Consider the following 18,926-nt stretch of genomic DNA (forward strand, 5'->3'; position numbering starts at 1 on the left):
GGCCTCGGTTTTGGGGCACCGCCCCAAATCCTCCTTTGGTAACTAGGCAAGGACTGCAGCTACGTACTGCGCAAGCGCGCGCAGGGGTGGTGCGATTTGGGCCTGCTGGTTAACCTAGCCGGAGGGTGTGCCACACTTCGGGCTGTTTGGCTGTTGGCTCCGCCCTGGCCGGCCCCGCCTCACCGGAGCCCGCCTGGTTACCCCTGTTAACGTGGTGAGTGTCTCCGGGGAAGGAGACCCGCAGGTTGTCCGGGGACCGGCCATCCTTGTCCTCGCCGCTTGGGGCAGAGTCCTTCGGAAGGCGCAAGCGCTGGGCCACACGTGTGCAATGGCCCTGAGCTGTGCGCGCGCGAGTGTCTGCGTGTGTTCTTGAATGTCTGGGTTTAAGTGTTTCTCTTCGCTTTTGCCGAGGGTAGGGTGGGCTGGGGTGTTCACCGGTCTGCCAGCTTGCTTGCATGTCTCTTTTTTGTATTTATCTGTGCATCTGACGTGTGTATTTCTGAAGGTTTCTGTGTGTCGCTCTGCTGGTGCGTTTCTTCCCATGTGTGCCCCCCACCCTCCAGGTCCTTGCTTGCTAGGTAGTGTGTCTTTCCCTGGGTCTTTGGGAACATGGGGGAGGTTAGAGAACAACTTGCCTGATGGAGTCCGTTCATCTTTCACCATGTGAGTTCCACGGATTAAATAAAGTCAGATCGTCAGGCTTGGCAGCAAGTTCCTTTATCTGTAACTCCGCTCCTTTTAATATTTTATTTGGGGGTGTGTGTGGAGGTCAGAGCTCAGTTTGGAGAATTCCTTCCATGGGTTCTGGATAGTAAACTCAGGTTGTCAGGCTCATCTGCAAGTGCCTTTACCTGCTGAGCCATCACAAGAGCCCCTTATTTATTTTAGTTCAGGGTCTTAATGCATTGCCCAGCTAGGTCTTGAACATCCCTGAGTTTGGACACTTGTTTCTGTCTGTGTTGTCATTGTTATTGCTGCTTTTTTTGTTTTGTTTGTTGTTGTTGTTGTTCTTTGTGTTGCTATGCAGTGCTAAGCGCTCTCACATTTGCATAGAGCCTTCTCCTTGAGTGCTCCACTCTGAGGCCAGGACTGTGTGCTTACAGTGTGCTTTAAGGGTTGGGTATGACTTTGTGCTTGAATACTCCAAGGGTCTGCATGTGGTTTTGTGGGTGTTTGGTTTTGGTTGTTTGCTTACTTTGAGACAGGGTCTTACCAAGCAGCCCAGTATAATCCTCCTGTCTCAGTCTCTCTAGCTTCCATGCCTGTGTATGGGTTTTTGTTTTGTTTTGTTTTGTTTTGTTTTTGTATGTGTGAAAGGGTGTCTCTCTATGTAACTCTGGCTGATCTGGAACTCCCTGTGTAGACCAGACTGGCCTCAGACTCACAGAGATCCTCTTGCCTGTCTCCTGAGTGCTGGGGTTAAAGCTGTAGGTCACCATACCTGGTTTGTATATGTTTTGAAATACATGTGTCCGTCTCTCTGCCTTCCTGATAACTGACTGTTGCGTGACAAAATTTTTCCTGGGGAGACACAATACAGTTGTCTACTCACCCCAGATAGGGAGCCATGACAGACCAAAGTATAGATACCACCAAAGTCCAACTTGGTGAACCAATGACTTTTATTAGGGTTACTGTGGAGTGTAGATAAAGGGTTATTTACAGGAGCAGAAATGACTCAAAGACAGGTGTACCACCAAAGCCCACCCCAGTACGAGTGACAGTCGCAGAAGCTGGGAACTTGGAACACCCTGCACAGCCTGCAGGCAGCTCCACAGACTGAAGAGGGTTCTTTGCAAGCGGCTCAGTTGGCCTAAAGCCCTTCCAGGCAGTCCGCCTGGTTTCTTCGTCTTCAGAGAACTGCTCTGGTCTCAGAGTTTTCTTTACAGCTTAGCTTTATTTGGTGGGAGAGAGAATCTCACCCTTTATTATTTAGCTGGTATGGAGAAACCCAGTGAATCTAGTCAGTTTCAGGGAGTTGTCGAAGCTAATTTTTGATTGTTTACCTCCCTGCTTAAGGAGCTCCCCTGCAGCATGGAATGTTTTGACCTCAGAGGAGACTGTTAACACGACTGTGCATGTGATTTTGTGGATGTTACTGACTAAGAAACTAACTGTCAATGTGTGGCATAGGCCAATGTGTGGAGAATAGTTTGTTTTGTTTTGTTTTGTTTTTTGAGATAGGGTTTCTTTGTGTAACAGTCCTGGCTATCCTGGAACGTGCTTTGTAGACCAGGCTGGCCTTGAATGCAGATCTGCCTGTCTCTGCCTCCCAAGTGCTGGTATCAAAGGCATAAATCACCACTGCCCAGCTTGCAATAGCTCCTTGAAGTGTGTGGAAGCAAGACTCTTGTCTCTGTGTGAGTGTGTATACATCCCAGTATCCAGAGCAAGCATACTTTACTCTTCCTGTCCTCCATCTGCCCAGCAATCTGCATCAGAACCCCAACAATTGTCTAGTCTTGTGTGCCCTGGGTTGCCATGGCAACGAATAAAACTCCACCCCTCCACCCTAAAAGAAGGACAGGTTCGCCCCTGGTGGACCACTAAGAGAGGTCCTTTGAGGATGTGTCCTTGCCTGGTGGGAACCTGAGCTAAAGCTTTGTTGGAGGCAGACAACCTTGGCTGCTCTGGAAGAGTGTGCTTCTTCTCTGCCTGGCTCCTGATTTTCTATCAGCACTGGAGGATCTGCTGCTGTCCACACGCTGCCTGACTTCAGAGCAAGAGAGTGAGGACTCCAGAAGAGTTCCGCAGAGTTGGCAGAGGTGGGTGTGGCCTGATGCAGGCCCCAGCTCCTAGGCCTACCACAGACTCAATTTACACTCACACTCAATAAAAATGCATCCAGAGCTAGGCAGTGGGGGCACAAGCCTTTAGTTCCATCACTTAATGAGACAGATGTGGGTGGATTTCTGTAAGTGCAAGGCTAACCTGCTCTACAGATTGAGTTCCAGGACAGCCAGGGCCACATAGAGGAACCCTGTCTCAGAAAACAAAAACAAAAACAAAAACAAAAACAAAAAAAAAAAAAAAAAAAAAAAAAAAAAGAAAAGAAAACAATGCATCCAGAAGCAAGATAAACTTGTTCATTTTAGGCCCAAATAATGATGACAGGACATCCCATCCCCACCTGCTTGGGTGGAGTGTATTGTGAAAATCACACAAGGTTGGCCACCCAGGAGCTTATCCCAAGTTACTAAACGCAGCTTGGGGCAGAGGGGCATTCTCAAACCAAGATCACCTGTCCTGCTTGAGTCCCACCCTCCAAGCTAACAAAGGCACCGTGTTGGAAGAGTTCATGAAGCAGATCATTTAACAGACGTAGGGTGTGAGCTGGCCCATTTCTAGGCGGTTATACTCCTCCAGTCCCCCAGTACCTCAGACAGACCTCAACATTATCCCTAATGTTCTCTGTGAACTGGCCCGTGATGGCTGGTGTGACCATGAACTGTCTGTCCCCTCCTAGTGCACAGGGCATTCTGTTTGTAGCAGTATTCGAGTCACTTTGAGGGAAGAACCATTTCCGGGCACGCCCTCAGTGGAGGTCTCTTTGCACACCTTGACCTTTTCAGTCTTCACTCCTCCATCCACCACTGAGTCTCCTGCCAATACTGTGCTTTCTTCCAGAACACATGTAGCCTTGTTTTTGGAAACTAGCCCCAGGTCCCTTGCTTCTGCTGAGGTAGAGAATTCGTCCATGAGCCTGGATTCCTTTGTGCCAGAGAACTATAGTCAGATCTGCTCCCTGTATTTTCTTGTGGCCTCTAAGTACTTAATGTAGAGTCAAGCACGAAGGCTCCAGCCAGAAGAGTTGGTGTCATTAACACAGCGATGATGGTGGCCGGGCACCAAATGTGCCTGTGTCAGAGGGACTTCTCATGCACTTCTCTCTACATAGTAGAGTATCCCCAGCCTTTGTCCTGGCCTGAGGAGTAGTTGGGTATGATCATCCAGACATTCATCAAGAGCAAGGGAAGGGAGGAGACCTTGAGGGCTTCCTCAGCCTGTCTTCCCTTTTCCCCTCCAGGCTGTGTGGTACAGACCTTCATGAGCCGGTACCAGGCTGCCCTTCTGGGTCTAGGCCTGCTGCTCATGCTTCTCCTGTATGTGGGGCTGCCTGGCCCACCTGAGCAGACTTCCCAGCTCTGGAGAGGCCCCAATGTCACAGTCCTGGCTGGCCTCACCCGAGGCCACTCCAAAGTCTTTTACCGTGAGGTGCAGCCTCTCCAGCAAGCACACAGGTGAGTAATTACCCTAGAGTTTAATGGAGGGACCCTAGTCCAATTTGTGGGGCCCAGGAGCCTGAAGGGCACCGAAAGGTACCTGAGAAGAAAGGATGGTGGCTACCCAGGTCCCAGGCCACATCTTTCCCCCATGTGCCTGCAGGGCGGAAGTCGTGTTTCTCCATGGAAAGGCGTTTAATTCCCACATATGGGAGCAGCTGGGCACGATGCAGCTATTGTCAAAGAAGGGCTACCGGGCTGTGGCCATTGACCTTCCAGGTGAGTACCCCCACATTCAAGTTTAGAGAAAGCAGGATACAGCAGGAGCCAAGGAGCAGTCGCCAGAAGGGAGAATTGGAGGGGTAGCACAGCCCTAAGGTAACGCAGGGGCATCTGGATCCCCGTGTCCAGACAAACCAGTGGCAGGTCACAAGAAGGCACCACAATAAAAGCCCGGTTTTGTTTTCTACGTCAAAAACTACAATGTGAGTTATTGAATGTCACGGAGAAAACAGAAAAGTGATTTGTTTCATGAGCAGCCACTGGGGGGGGGGGGGGCATTTCAGTGTGCTTTTGTGACTGTAGTTTTTGTGGCTTTTTAAGGGGGGCACACCTTGGAAATCAGCAGATAACTTGTGAGAGTTGGTTCCTTCCACCCTGTGAGTCCCAGGGATCAAGCCCCTTTACCCACTCACTAAGCAGCCTCACCACCTTGCTTTGTTTTGTTAACTGTACACGTGGACCATGCTACCCTTTGGTTTTGTTGTTGTTTCCAGTACTGTGGATTGAACCCTGGACCTCAAGAATGCTAGGAAGGCACTCAACCACTAAGCTACACCTCCAGCGCCGTGTGTGCTATCATTCTTCTAATTAAAAATAAAAATGGAGGTGAGGGATGACCCAGTGAGGGGCTCAGCAATTGAGCATGAGCTGTTCTTGTAGAGGATTTGAGTTTGTTTCCTAATATCCATGTCAGGTAGCTCACTACAGCCTATAACTCCAATCCCAGGGGATCCAATGTCCTCTTCTGGACGCTGATGGAACCTGAACTCATGTGCATAAACCTACATGCAGAGATACATATATAAATTTAAAAAAATCAATATATATGTATATGTATATATATGTGTGTGTGTGTGTGTGTGTGTATATATATATATATATATATATATATATATATATATATATATATATATATTGGTGTTTTCTCTAACAGCCCCAGCTGATTAAAGGCCCATGCCCAGTTTAATATTTCTTAAAGTCATGAAGTCCTGCCAAGCAAGGTAGCACATGCCTTTAATTCCAGCACTTAATGGGCTGAGGCAGGTAGATCTCTGTGAGTTTGAAACCAGCTTGGTCTACAAAGCAAGTACCAAGACGGCCAGAGCTGTTACAAACCCTGTCTTGAAAAACCAAAAGAAGACAAATAAAAAGTGAAGTCCTTAGAAGCCAATAACACTTCTCTCCCATCTCTAAAGAGTGAGAGCCCCCACGTTCAAGCATTTCCATGCATGGAGATAGAGGTGGGCCTGGTTTTCAGACTTGTAATCCAAGCTGCTCAGGAGGCTGAGGCAGGAGGATCCCAGATTCAAGGCCTGCCTAGACTATAGAGTGGGTTCAGGGGTAGCCTGGCAGCTTAGTAGAGACCCTGTCTCAGAATGAAAAATAAAAACGGCCTGAGAATATAATTCAATGGTAGAGTCCTTGCCTAGCACATGCAAGGCCCCCGGGCTTAACCCACCTACAGAGAGAGAGAGAGAGAGAGAGAGAGAGAGAGAGAGAGGCAGAGACTAACACACCGAGACTGACAATATGCAGCTTGCATGTGGGGGGGGGGTTGGGAGCATGAACATCCAGCCTGCTTAATGAATGTATTTACACCTTTATTTTCTTGGCTACACTATGACTTGCGATTCAAACCAGACCCTGCAAACCTCCCCTACTGTTAATGTTGCAGTGTGGGCCATGGGAGGCATGGGCAGGCTTTGTATGCTCATTCCTCGATTGGTGGAGAATTGAAATATTTTCAGTGTCACCTGAAATACCCAAATAGCTCTAACCCAAGCCTCTTTGAAGAAAGCTGGGCATGGTGGTGCTTGCCTTCAGCACTTAGGAGGGAGGGGCAAGTGAATCTCTGAGTTCAAGGCCAGCCTGGACTACAGAACAAGTTCCAGGACAGCCAGGGCTACACAGAGAAACCCTGTCTCAAAAAATAAATAAATAAATAAATAAATAATAAAAATAAAAATAAAAGAGACATTTGGGGGCAATAGTTTCTCTAGGGTAGCTATCAAGGATACTTTTAAGTTTTTTTGACAAATACTATGTTACCTTTCAGAAAGGCTACATAGATTTATCCTTCCAAATGTAGATGCCCATTCCTTACATCTTCCTAACACTGGTTGTCATCAACTTAAAGGTTAGGTCAATATAATGGCTGGGAGATATTTTTTAATATTATTAGTTGTTTGGTTGATATTGTGTGTGTATGAGCATGACAGTGCATGTGTGGAGGTTAGAGGACACTTTATGGGAGCCAGAATCCTCTTTTCACCACATAGGTTCCGGGGACCAGATGGAAGTCACCCAGGTTTGTGCAGCACATGCTGTTACCCACTGAGCTATCTCACCTGCTGGAAAACTGAGTTTCTGTTGGGCCTCTTATAGTATGAAAACTTGCTTCTGAGAATGGCTGGGGTAGAATGTATGTGTGCCACTGGTCATCTCTTTCCCCCACGATGATGGGCAAGGAAGTCCTGAGCAATTCCTGGCTCCGCAGTTCTCAACCTGTGGGTCACAACCCTTTGGGGGGTCACATGTCAGATATGTACATTGTGATTCATGACAGTAGCAAAATGAGGAAGCACAACTAGTTCTCCCCCACAGCATGAGGAATTATATTAAAGGGTCAAAGCATTGGGAAGGTTGGGAACCGCTGTGCTAGCTCCTCTCAGGTAGTGCCTGCTGCTGTTCCCAGGGTTTGGGAACTCAGCGCCCTCAAAGGAAGCGAGCACAGAAGCAGGGCGAGCAGAGCTGCTGAAGCAGGCGCTGCGGGACCTACAGGTGCAGAATGCTGTATTGGTGAGCCCCTCACTGAGTGGCAGCTATGCCCTGCCCTTCTTGATGCGAAGCCACCACCAGCTACGTGGATTTGTGCCCATTGCACCCACCTCCACACGGAATTACACACGGGAACAATTCCGGGCTGTGAAGGTACTTAGACAATGATTTGCAAAAGATCCTGGCACCCTGTCCCTGGCTTGTATCACATGGGGGATGGCCTTAGAGGGTTGGCCCCTGCAGTTGGATGGAAGAGCTGTAGTGTGGGGACAAGACTCCCTAAAGGAATAGCTTGTGGGGTTGGATCCTTGCCAAGGCCCAGGATCAACAACTTCTGGCCTTGCCCTGCAGACCCCAACTCTTATCATGTATGGGGAACTGGACCACACCTTGGCGCGAGAGTCACTCCAGCAGCTCCAGCACCTGCCCAACCACTCTGTGGTGAAGCTATACAAAGCAGACCATGCCTGCTACCTCCACAGTCCGGAAGCCTTCCACCATGCCCTTCTTGAGTTCCTTGACCATTTGCCTTGAACGGACTCCCCAGAACTGACCTTGAACAGTCTAGATCCTCTCTCTCCTCTTCCAGGGAGGCTGGCCCTGAATGGGATTGGGGACAGAGGATCAAGCCAGCCAGGACTCTTGATTTCATTTCACAGGAACAATAAAGAAAAGGCCTGTTTGTCTTGCCTGGAGAGTGACATTGTGTTTTTTGACTTGGGGCAGGGGAGGGTGTTGTCAGTGGGAGGCAAGTCTGGAATGGCTGGGGAGGCTGGAGACTCCTGGGAGTCTGAGAGTGTACTACTTCCTCATAATCTGTGCTCCTTTCTCTGTGTGTCAGTTTCCTCCTCTGTAAAATGGGCATGGTGACAGTATCAGGAGGAATGATTATGGGGTTGAATGTGGCTAAGTGAAATACCTACTAACATAGGAATGAGGATGCTTTCAAAGGCGTTACTGTGGCTGCAGTCCCCCTGCGATTGGTAGGGAATATGGATGACTTCCATGCATGCACGAGAGCAATGCAGAGTACACGAAGGAGATGGCATGTGCTTTAAGAATTAAGCTGTTGTTTAACCACCAAATGGGACTGCTTCCTTATTAGAGGTGAGCTGCCAGAGACTTCAACCCCAAGGAGGTGTGATAGCCCCCTCTTGGGTCCTTCCTGCCTGCTCCCTTGGTCCCAGGGTTGAAGTCTTCTGCCCTTTCCACCTCCCAACAAGGCTGTGAGTTCAAAGCTGCACAAGTGGGCAGCTACAGTTACAGCTTGCTGGTGGCCAGAGGAACAGCTATGCCTGTTTCTCTCTCTGCTGGAGGCGGAAGAGCTTAGGGTTCGATGCAGGGTCAACTAAGGTGCTTTTTCTCAATCTCCCATAACTGTCAGGTGTCATGATTGTACCTGGTGCGCACATGAAGCTTGGCACCATCTCAGATTCATAATATCACTCATATGGTCATATCTACCATTCACGGATTTAGCCACGCCGTAACACGTTCATAGCCACATGTTCTCCCATCCGGGCACTTGTCTTTCATTTATGGCACCTTGCCCAGACGCCCACTCTTCTTGGCTAGGGTTAGAACCCCCTGGCCACATCCGCATCCTGGATCTCACGGGGAGGGGAGGGCAGACGCAAAAACAACAACAAAAAAAACCTCACTACACAAGGAGTGAGGCGATCTTGGAGGGTCTCCCTGAGAAGTGGAGGCGAGAAAAAGGACAGAGAGGACTGAGGGGACAGAATGCACTTTGAAGCCTGACACCTAGAGAGCAGATAAGTACTCACTCAATACCGCTGTGGCGACTTTTAGCGCAAGGCCCCGCCCTCTTTCCTCGCCCTATCCAAAGGCTGCAGGGAGAGGAGGATCCTCTGGGGGCGGGACCATCCTGAGCTTGCGGCCCAGGCTCCAGGGCGGAGCGTGAGGGGGCGGAGCTAGCTGCAGAGAGGAGGACCCAGGGGGTGGATCCCGGATCCAAGCTTCCACTTGCCCCACGCAGGCCCGGCCCTGAGCCAGGCAGGGACAACGGCACCGACTCCACCACGGGAACTGGGACGGGCCTTACAGTCTCCAGTCTCCGCCCCTCCACCCCGTCCTGGCCACGTGGTGGGCGTACCTGGGCGGTTTTGAGATTGCGACCTCGGTGGACCCAGAGTCCTGGCCACAGTTCCGAGAGGTCCCTGAGACACGAGGACGCAGGACCGAAACCTGGAGAGAGCAAGGTTGGGGGAATCTTAGGGAGGGGTTGAGGGGGTATGAGACTCTGTGGCATAAAAGCCCGGCCTTTGGGAGAAATATTTTGAGGAGGGTTTAGGGAGTCAGTGTCTCATTCAAACCAAGTTCTCCTACTTCCTTAGCTGGCTTTGTACCTCTCTAAGCCTCAGCTTTCTCTTTGGTCAAGTGGGTACACAGAGGCACAAACTTACTTCCTTGGCATGAGGAAATGTTTAGAAAGTAGCTAGTACGACACAGAATAGGGGAGTCAAACCAAGGTTTTTCTTCTCCCGGCGGGAGCAGCATTCCACAGGCCTGAGTGCAGCAGGTTCAGCCCATCAGGCCCCAGCTGCTGGTGGAGAGGGGAGTAGTAATTAGCTACTGAGTTTGCGGAAGCCAGCACGCAGCGCCATGACCACCAAGGGTCCCGAGTCCGAGCATCCCTCCGTGACGCTCTTCCGCCAGTACCTGCGCATCTGCACTGTGCAGCCCAATCCTGACTATGGTGAGAACGCAGGGTTTTAAGGCTTGTGATGGGGCCTCGAGGGCTGGGAGTGTGCTGTACACTACCCTCAACACCTGTCACCCAGGGGAACCCCACTCTGCTGTTTCTGCTGCCTCCTTTCATGGAGCCATCCCCTATATAGGTTGACCAAGGCCATCAGTCGCACTGCACACCACTCTTTCCCTATGCTGTGAAGCTTCATACGGTTACTCCCAGCGGTTAGTTAAGGAGTGGCTACACCTCGCTCCTCAGGGGCCAGAGTGGGGAGACTGGGACAATCACAAAGAGACACCTTGTTCCCAGTCTACCAAAGTTGTACAAAGGCTACAGCGGGGGGGGGGGGTGGGGGGTGGGGGGGGGATGGCAGGGCACGCCTTTAATCCCAGCACTCGGGAGGCAGAGGCAGGTGGATCTCTGTGAGTTTGAGGCCAGCCTGGTCTACAGAGCAGGACAGGCTATAAAGCTACAGAGAACAAGGGAATCTGGTGTGCTGTTGTGGCGGAGAATTCTGTGCATGGGTCCAGATCCTGTTGTAAGATTTATGAGCTGAGACTTTGGGCGAATCTTCTTTATCTCTGACGTCTCTATCTTTAAGAAAGATAGCTCCTGACCTTCACAAAGGGCCACTGACAGGCCAAGAACCTCGAGTTCCTTGGGAACGCAGGTGCAGGTGTCTTTGGGGATTTGGAATTGTGTTGGGAAGGCAGCTGTATATCTCTAGGCTGACTGGGCTCGGGTACCAGCAAAAGCAATGCAAAGCTCTCTGTCTCCCTAGGGGCTGTCATTGCCTTCCTTGAGGAGAGAGCCCACCAGCTGGGCCTGACCTGTCAGAAAGTAGAGGTGAGCCTGGGACCCTGAGCAGGATGGAGATGTGAGCTTGGGGACATCCTGTCACCTGGTGCTGACTGCCTCCCGTCCTCTGACTCTGCAGGTGGTGCCTGGTTATGTGATCACTGTGCTGACCTGGCCAGGCACCAACCCTACACTCCCCTCCATCTTGCTAAACTCCCATACAGATGTGGTACCTGTTTTTAAGGTATGTATAGACAGGTGTATGCAAGCCTGGAGAGCAGACATAGTGTGTAGACTTCAGAACTTCCCCCGGGCCCATGGTGCTAATGCTACCACTTTTTGTTGTTGTTGCTTTGGTTTTGGTTTGTCTCCCCTGCTCCCCACTCCCTAAGACAGAGTCTCACTATGTAGCTGTGACTGTCCTGGAACTCACTATGTAGACCAGCTTGGCCACAGACTAACAGAGACCCTCCCCCCTCTGCCTCCTAAATCCGGGAAGTAAAGGTCTGCACCACTGTGCTGGCCTGTCCACCACTAACTCTTAACATTCGTGTGGCATGGCTCTTACGAGCAGCCTTTGTCCAGTAAGGATTCTGTGCCAGGAAGGGGGTGAAGGCAGGAAACAGACAGAGGATGGAAACCAGCTAGCTGTTTTCTTTAGCCTTCTTCTAACCCTCTGGCCATTTTAATTCTTTGCCCCCAGGAACATTGGAATCATGACCCCTTTGAAGCCTTCAAGGATTCCGAGGGTTACATCTACGCCAGGGGCGCCCAGGACATGAAGAGTGTCAGCATCCAGTGAGTACCCTCCTTTCCCAGGCCCCTGCTGGCCTTCTGGACTCAGCAAGAACACAGATATGATTGAAAGTCCCCAGGCCAAGCAGGGATCATCTTGACCTTCTAGATACAGCAGAAATGACTGCCATGATCATTTATGCATGGGGAAACAGGCCCAGAAAGGGGTAGGGAGTTTTCTGGAGTCCCTGAAAACATGACAGGGAAGTATCTAGGGCACAAGACTACATCCTGCATACCCTTAGCACTTAGCCTCTGCTCCCTCAGGTACCTGGAGGCTGTGAAGAGACTGAAGAGTGAGGGCCACCACTTCCCTAGAACCATCCATCTGACCTTTGTGCCTGGTAGGAGTGGCTGGGGGAGGGGCGTCTTTGAGGAGGAGAAGCAAAGTGTGTTGTGAGGCATCTCACATCTCATCCCTGACACTTTTACAGACGAGGAGGTCGGAGGTCACAAAGGGATGGAACTGTTTGTGAAGCGGCCTGAGTTCCAGGCTCTGCGGGCAGGCTTTGCCCTGGATGAGGGTGAGCAGGTTGGCGAGCCTCCCAGGTGCAGGGAGGCTACAAGGGGTAGCTGAGTCACTCCACTCTGTATACTGTCTCCCTCAGGCCTGGCCAACCCCACCGATGCCTTCACTGTCTTCTATAGTGAACGGAGTCCTTGGTGTGAGTATGGACTTGAGTGCGGGAATCTCTCTCTACCTCCTTTCCTGTAGCCATCCCCTAGGTCAGCTGACCAAGGCACCCAGAGCCACTGTGTACCACCCTTCCCTTATGCTGTGCAGCTTCATGTGGTTAATATGTCAGCCACTTACGAAATGCTTCACCTCACCCATCAAGGGCCACGTCTAGCCAGGTGGCAACTCGGGCAGAAAGGGCAAGGGCTTGCACAGCACGGGGTCTCTTAGAAGTCGATGTCTGAGGCATCCAGACTTTTGCCTCCCAGCTCTTTCCTTCCTCGTTTCTAAGGACCAGGATCCTGCACTATGCCATGGGCTCCGTTGAGAATACTGTAGGGTTCATTGTGTCTGCAACTCTCTTATGCTGAACACTTTGTTCCTCCCAGGGATACGGGTTACCAGCACTGGGAAGCCAGGCCATGCCTCACGCTTCATTGAGGATACAGCAGCAGAGAAGTTGGTGTGTGGCCCGTGGGGAGACTGGGCATTCGGGAGGCTCTGTCCCAGGGTCTCTCACGTTTCACCTCATACTCTCCTAGCATAAAGTTATACGCTCCATCTTGGCATTCCGGGAGAAGGAAAAGCAGAGGTAAGGCAGCCTAGGGAGGGGGTGGGGTGTGGGGGTGGCTCTGGAAGACTGTGCAAGATGGGGGGGGGGGGAGACTTGTGCAACCCTTCCTTTACCTGCTGCTCCTGCCCTCTGCCGCCCGCCTCTGCCCTGCACCGACGCAGGCTGCAGGCGAACCCTCACCTGAAGGAAGGGGCTGTGACTTCTGTGAATCTGACTAAGCTAGAAGGCGGTGTGGCCTATAATGTGGTACCTGCTGCCATGAGTGCCAGCTTTGACTTCCGAGTGGCACCAGATGTGGACATGAAGGTGCCATCTCTACCTAGGTTGGAGGGAGAGAGCCTGGGTTCTCAATCCTGTCCCAGAGGCTCAGCTCATTTCCCTTCCTTCAGGCCTTCGAGAAGCAGCTGCAGAGCTGGTGCCAGGAAGCAGGCGAGGGCGTCACCTTTGAGTTTGCTCAGGTATATATTGACTTGGGACCTGTGATGAGGAGTCATCAGGGCCACTAGAGACTTGTCGTACTGAAGATGATAATTTAGTGTGCCCGGTGCATCTGTATACACCCTGCCAGTCCCTTAGCTGTAAGAGATGTTTCATGTACCCAGGAAGCAATAGCTGTAGAGACCATTGTGAATGGTGAGGGATAAAATGCGGGGTCTTGGCTCATGTTCCCTACAGCATGGGGGGTGGGGCATAAATATTTGTATACTTTGATAGGAAATTTGGAATGTAGCTCAGTTGGTAGAGGGCTTGTCTAGCATGCTTGAAGCCCTGGGTTTGATCCCCAGAATCTCATAAAGTAGCAATGTGACATGTGCCTATACTCCTAGCACTGTGGTCGATGTGGGAGGATGAAGACCTGCCTGGGTCACATCGTGAGCTCAAGGCCAGCAAGGGCCACCTAAGACCCTGCCTAAAAACAAAACAAAGGCAAGGTGTGGTGGCTTACACTTGGGAGGCAGAAGTAGGGAATCTCTGTGAGTTTGAGGCTAGCCTGGTCTACATAGCGTAGACAAGAATTTGGGCTAGGGTATGAAGTATAGTGTGAAATAGATGGAGAATGAGGAATTAGGAAAAGTTCCAGACCTAGGGCATTTGAAGGACTGAAGAAGGACCTGGCGCTACACTGGCTACCTGGAAACCTTGGTAGGTAGAGGGGTGTGCCCTGTGCCAAGCATGGCACATTCTATGAGTAGTAGAGTTTGAAGTCTTGGTCTTTATCCTGTCATTCCCTCCCCTTCCCCAGAAATTTACGGAGCCCCGAATAACAGACATTGATGATTCAAATCCCTGGTGGGCAGCTTTCAGCGGAGCCTGCAAGGAAATGTGAGCACTGATCAGCCCTCTCCTCATAGCCCAGACCCCGGAATCTCTCCTCATTGTCTTTCCTGCCTTTCCCACTATCCTGTGCCCCCTGGCTCTTCGCCTGCCTTCCTCCCCCTTTACCAGGCTCTTCCCCTGCAGGAACCTTACTCTGGAGCCAGAGATCTTTCCTGCTGCCACTGACAGCCGTTATATCCGAGCGGTGAGCTACTCACAGGGCGTGCGAGGCAGTGGGCTGGTCTGCAGACTGCCTTCCCTCTGACGGTGCTATCACTCCTGCAGGTGGGGATCCCAGCTCTGGGCTTCTCGCCCATGAACCGCACACCAGTGCTGCTGCATGACCATAACGAGCGACTGCATGAGGCAGTGTTTCTACGTGGGGTTGACATATATACACGCCTAATCTCTGCACTTGCTAGTGTGCCGGCCATGCCCGGTGAAAGCTGAGCCCCGTGCCTTACAACCTTTGCAACTTTCAGCCCAACCACTGCCGAGGATCGGTTGCCCCTGCTTGGTAATAAAGCCAATGTTGGATGGGAAGTTCTTTGTACTGTGGACAGTCATGGAGTGGGGATTTGTGTTTTTCTGGGGACTTGTTGCTCTCATTTCCATTTTACAGATGGGAAAATTGAGCCTTTGGGCCCTACTAAACTGCTCTGTGCATGGCACACCATGCAGTACTACACAGCCACATTTATGCCCGGCTGGAGGCCCCAGTTCCTGTGAACCAGCACACTTTGGACCTACCAGGTCAAAATGCTGTTCCCATCAGAAGCACACTGAGGGACTGGAGAGGTGGTTCAGTGGTTTTCCTGAAACAGGTTGGGCTCAGGAACTGAACACTCATCTAAAGCCCATGAGTACAGGACAAGGGAGGTGGAGGTTTTTACGTACCTGAGTTGTAGACAGAAAACCCAAACCCTGGCATGTAGCCTACTGGGTGATGACCAGGGCCAGCACTTTGACCAACTTACACATTGGACCCTGCTAGTCTCTGCACTGTGGCTCTCCAAGCAGAGAGCACTGTTCCCTAAAGGAACTACTTTCTCATGGCAGCAAGGCTGTCCTCCCTAGGCATGTGATCAGTCCCCATACAGGCAGCAAGGGTGCTAACATACACTTCAGAGCAATCCTATCACAGGCTGTACGTTACAGCATCCCTCTTAAATCACCTAGGGGTCCAGGGATGGATTAAGGCTGGTTCTGAAGGTCAGTTGTACTCAGGAAAGGATCCACTGTCCTACAGAATGCTACAGAAACAGTAAATCACTGACTGGTTCCTGAGTAAGACCCTGCCTGAAGCTGGCAGTCCAGAACTAGAACCATCAAGGCTAGGGCTGCCTAATTGGCTCAGCCTAACCCTGAGTTCTGATCCCAGTTGCCCTCTATCTAACATACACTCTTAACATGAGCACCATAACACGCCTATACCTTACAAAGAAAGATAAGAAAAAAGTCCAATGCCAGCCTGGCCAAAAGGCCCTTGGGGTTGGCGGGGTGGCTTAGTAGGGTAAACACTTGCCACCAAGCTGGTTGAATCCCCAGCCAGAACACTAGAGATTTTAAAGATCTTTACCTGTAAAGCCACCTGGAGTGATGATGCCACCAGAGATCTAAGACCAGCACATCCCAGCAGTGGCCCCTACCCAGGTGCCTCCATGACAGCTCTAGTCCTGGATGTCAAGCCAGAGCATGCTGGAGAGCAGATTCTTCCCTACCCAACAAAGGTGTTTCTTCCATTCCCTCAGCTTACAGAGCAGTCTAGATGCCTTGGCTCCCAAGGTACCAACCATTGCATTTACTAAGATCCTATTTCCTGACTCCAAACCATATTCCCTTTATCCAAAACTGCAACTGTTCCCCACTCCAGAGAGGGTAGCAATTCTACCCTAGTCCCATGACAACGGACACAGGTTAACAGATCTTGCCTCAAGTTTATTTGTAAAAACAGCATAGGGCACAGGTCATCTGCAGATAGTGTGTAGATGTGTCACACCAGTCCATCTGTCTTCACAGTGGCAGAAACCATTTCTACGGGGCCTTGGCGCCTTTGGGAGCCTGAGCTGGAGCCGCAGCCTGGGCCTTTGATGGAGCCGAGGCCTCTGCCTTGGTTTGAACCTTGGGCTTTGGTTGGCAGAGCCTATGACCCTTGGCCATGTACTTTCTAATCTTCTTCCCAAGCTTGGGGTGAGCGATGAAAGCCAGACGGCTGAGTTTGCAGCCAGGACCCTTTGGCATCTTGGGTTTTACCACCTTGGGCTTCACAAGAGCCTTGATGGCCTCTGCGCGTGCACTCATTGCCTTCGCGTTGTTTGCCTGCATCTTCTTCAGGCCTTTCTTGTTGTGTTTCTTGGCAAAGCGCATGTTCCTCAGGAACTTGGGGTCAACCTGGAAAACAGAAAAGATATTATGTGGTAATATTACAGTCCCAAGTCATTTTCTGGAGTCCCTACCCACAAGAGTGACACTAAACACATCAAATTAACCATGAGAGCGCTGGAGGGTGTGAAATTCTATTTAAGAACTCTAGCTACATGTTTTCTGAAATTACCCCAGGGCCACCCTCTCCGCCTCAGTGGAGGATGTCAATTAAATACCAAGTTCACCAGATTCACATCAGAGAGCAAGATTACAGCGAACAACAGGCCAAGTGCAAGCTCAGCTAACCCCCAGGAGCCACCCAGTGTAGTACTAGTCAGGACTAAGTGCACAGAACCAGTCAGTGCGGAAGACAAGCCACAAGGGCTGGAGAGATGGCTCAGAGGTTAAGGGCACTAGCTGCTCTTCCAGAGGTCCTGAGTTCAATTCCCAACACCCACATGGTGGCTCACAATCATTTGTAATGAGATCTGGTTCCCTCTTCTGGTCTGCAGGCATACATGCATGCAGAACACTATACATAAGCGAATCTTTGAAAAAAACAAAACACAAATCACAAGGTACCCAGCACACAAGATTCCCCCTCTCCCTCCCTCGAAGGTTTTCTACTGAGCAGAAGTGCTTTTGTTCTTAGGGGCAAGGCACACCAGGGATGGGAACCTCCCTGGTTCAAGGAAAGCTTTGCTATGAGTCTGGAAGAGAAAAGAAAGTAACAGAAGGTACCGGAAAATCATTAAGCCAAAGAGCAGTTAAGAGTAGCCAGAGGCTGATCCCAGAAAAGGAAAAAACTAAACACAACAGGCCCTGGAATCAAGGGATAATTTATGACCAAGAACACACTCACCCCCTTAAGAGATTCGTATCTTTGCGATCGGGGTTTCTTGATGCCATTTCTGTGCCATTTCCGGGCTGTAGGGCAATAAGCATCCACAGATCAAATAAGGAAGCTTTTCCTGGTAAGACCACCCCAATGGTGGTTCTCACCCTGTGGGTCGCCGAAGACCACCAGAGCACATGTTCACATTACTATTTAAACAGTAGCAACATTACAGTTATGAGGCAGCAACAGAAATAATTTTATGGTTGGGGGGGGTCAGAACACAAGGAACTGTATTAAGGAGTCGCAGCATTGGGAAGGTTGGAAACCATCGACCTAATATTAGTGTCACAGCAGGCACGGTCTTTCTGAGTCTTGGGAAAACACTCAGGACCAAGTGCAAAGCACCGTGATCTTAAGTGGGTTTCTGACTCCCAAATTTGTAATTTCAGAACTATCTAATACACCACCAGCTTCAGGCACCCTGAAGGGAGACACCTCCTCCTTTACGCTATGATCTAGCGACCAAATCTTGCGAGGGTACAGGCACCGGCTGGAGCCCAAAGGACTTACACTGGTTGTGTGTGGTGTGGTTCTTGGACTTGGCCATGTCTGAACCTGCAAGAGAAACATAGGCTCGGGGCTGGGGTCGCACAGATCGGGCCACCTGTCACCCTAAGCTGGTAAAAAAGTGAGAAACCAGAACAAGGCCGCAGCAGACGCTTTCCTTCGTCGGCCTCACAGCGGTCACAGAACGCGACCCTACCTCTCAAACGCGGGCAACGAGGTCCTAAAATTACCTTGGCCGGCCCCCGAGGCGGCCTTCCCTACCATCCACTCCCTGGGGACGACCGGGCACCACTCCCGCCCCGCGGCTTCTACGCCCCACAGCCCCGCAGCGGGCCGCCCTGTCCTCCCTGCGACCCACCACCGCCCACGAGTCACGGATGGCATCGGATGCCGCACGGCCAACACTCACGGTATCCGGCGGCACCCGAAGCGCCTGGGACCGGAAGAGAAAGAGGAAGGCCGCAGTGCAGCACGGGAAATAGGACCGACGCCGCCGGAAGGACCAACGGAAAAGCTTCCCTCCCTGCTGGTGGGGAAAAAAGGTTCCACAACCGGAAAGGAAGGGCTCATATCCTAGACCCGGCACGGTTTGAGCCTGGCCCCGCCCTCTTTAGCATCACAGATTTCTTTCTTTTCTTTCCTCCTCTCCTCTCTTTTTGATAGGATCCTTCTTGCTCTATAACCTAGACTGGGGTGTGAATCTCCATCCTCCCGCTGCAGCTTTCTGCTCCTGGGGTTAGGAGCGCGGTGCAGGCTTGGACCACGACGCGGGCCATCCCTGTATCTGCCCTCTTGTTTCTTTTCCTCCAGTGCCTGCTTCGCTATTGGGGCTTGTCTTCATTAAAGACCCCGAAAGCCAGCCAAGGGATGGATGTTAGGGGGCGACGAATCTGTTTTCTTTAAAAACCTCACCTGGCTTCTGTGCGCACGATGAACTGTAGAGGACAGAGGAGAGGAGTAAGGGAGAGCAGTGGTATTTGTGCAGACCACCACACAAGGAT

At 51.1% G+C, this 18,926-nt stretch overlaps 4 protein-coding genes across 6 annotated transcripts in view; 2 read left to right on the plus strand and 2 right to left on the minus strand.

Annotated features, from left to right (window-relative positions):
• The window catches only part of Abhd14b (abhydrolase domain containing 14B), a 154,140-nt gene that overhangs the window by 4,714 nt on the left and 130,500 nt on the right, over positions 1-18,926 (minus strand). The window lies entirely within an intron of this gene.
• Positions 108-7,978, plus strand: Abhd14a (abhydrolase domain containing 14A). 3 transcript variants are annotated; one of them, XM_051205502.1, is made up of 6 exons: positions 108-214; positions 2,520-2,765; positions 4,028-4,241; positions 4,387-4,502; positions 7,201-7,436; positions 7,635-7,978. In XM_051205502.1, exons 3-6 carry the CDS (start codon positions 4,048-4,050, stop codon positions 7,815-7,817), a joined length of 729 nt encoding a protein of 242 aa, XP_051061459.1. In that variant the 5' UTR covers positions 108-214; positions 2,520-2,765; positions 4,028-4,047; the 3' UTR covers positions 7,818-7,978. The 3 variants fall into 3 exon arrangements, with proteins under 3 accessions (XP_051061459.1, XP_051061467.1, XP_051061477.1); XM_051205510.1 differs by having other exon boundaries at positions 2,678-2,765; XM_051205520.1 differs by lacking the exon at positions 2,520-2,765.
• Positions 9,801-14,699, plus strand: Acy1 (aminoacylase 1). The gene is made up of 14 exons (XM_051205381.1): positions 9,801-10,002; positions 10,778-10,842; positions 10,934-11,038; positions 11,498-11,592; positions 11,857-11,933; positions 12,024-12,113; positions 12,198-12,254; positions 12,655-12,728; positions 12,808-12,857; positions 13,001-13,145; positions 13,229-13,297; positions 14,083-14,162; positions 14,301-14,361; positions 14,442-14,699. Exons 1-14 carry the CDS (start codon positions 9,909-9,911, stop codon positions 14,604-14,606), a joined length of 1,227 nt encoding a protein of 408 aa, XP_051061338.1. The 5' UTR covers positions 9,801-9,908; the 3' UTR covers positions 14,607-14,699.
• Positions 16,069-17,973, minus strand: Rpl29 (ribosomal protein L29). Its single transcript, XM_051205556.1, has 3 exons — positions 17,929-17,973; positions 17,383-17,447; positions 16,069-16,547 (listed from the first exon to the last, which is right to left on the minus strand). Exons 1-3 carry the CDS (start codon positions 17,963-17,965, stop codon positions 16,191-16,193), a joined length of 459 nt encoding a protein of 152 aa, XP_051061513.1. The 5' UTR covers positions 17,966-17,973; the 3' UTR covers positions 16,069-16,190.

The sequence above is a fragment of the Phodopus roborovskii genome, unplaced genomic scaffold (genome assembly GCF_943737965.1).
Source record: "Phodopus roborovskii unplaced genomic scaffold, PHOROB, whole genome shotgun sequence".
In the NCBI taxonomy this organism is placed as follows: Eukaryota; Metazoa; Chordata; class Mammalia; order Rodentia; family Cricetidae; genus Phodopus; species Phodopus roborovskii.

Coding starts and splice junctions, on each gene's coding strand:
- Abhd14a (XM_051205502.1), top strand. CDS start 4,048: ATGAGCCGGTACCAGGCTGCCCTTCTGGGTCTAGGCCTGCTGCTCATG. Junction 4,503..7,200: donor TGTGGCCATTGACCTTCCAG/GTGAGTACCCCC, acceptor TGCTGTTCCCAG/GGTTTGGGAACTCAGCGCCC. Junction 7,437..7,634: donor AACAATTCCGGGCTGTGAAG/GTACTTAGACAA, acceptor CTTGCCCTGCAG/ACCCCAACTCTTATCATGTA.
- Acy1 (XM_051205381.1), top strand. CDS start 9,909: ATGACCACCAAGGGTCCCGAGTCCGAGCATCCCTCCGTGACGCTCTTC. Junction 12,729..12,807: donor ATACAGCAGCAGAGAAGTTG/GTGTGTGGCCCG, acceptor ATACTCTCCTAG/CATAAAGTTATACGCTCCAT. Junction 13,146..13,228: donor CACCAGATGTGGACATGAAG/GTGCCATCTCTA, acceptor CCCTTCCTTCAG/GCCTTCGAGAAGCAGCTGCA.
- Rpl29 (XM_051205556.1), bottom strand. CDS start 17,965: ATGGCCAAGTCCAAGAACCACACCACACACAACCAGT. Junction 17,448..17,928: donor CCACACCACACACAACCAGT/GTAAGTCCTTTG, acceptor ATTGCCCTACAG/CCCGGAAATGGCACAGAAAT. Junction 16,548..17,382: donor GATACGAATCTCTTAAGGGG/GTGAGTGTGTTC, acceptor TCTGTTTTCCAG/GTTGACCCCAAGTTCCTGAG.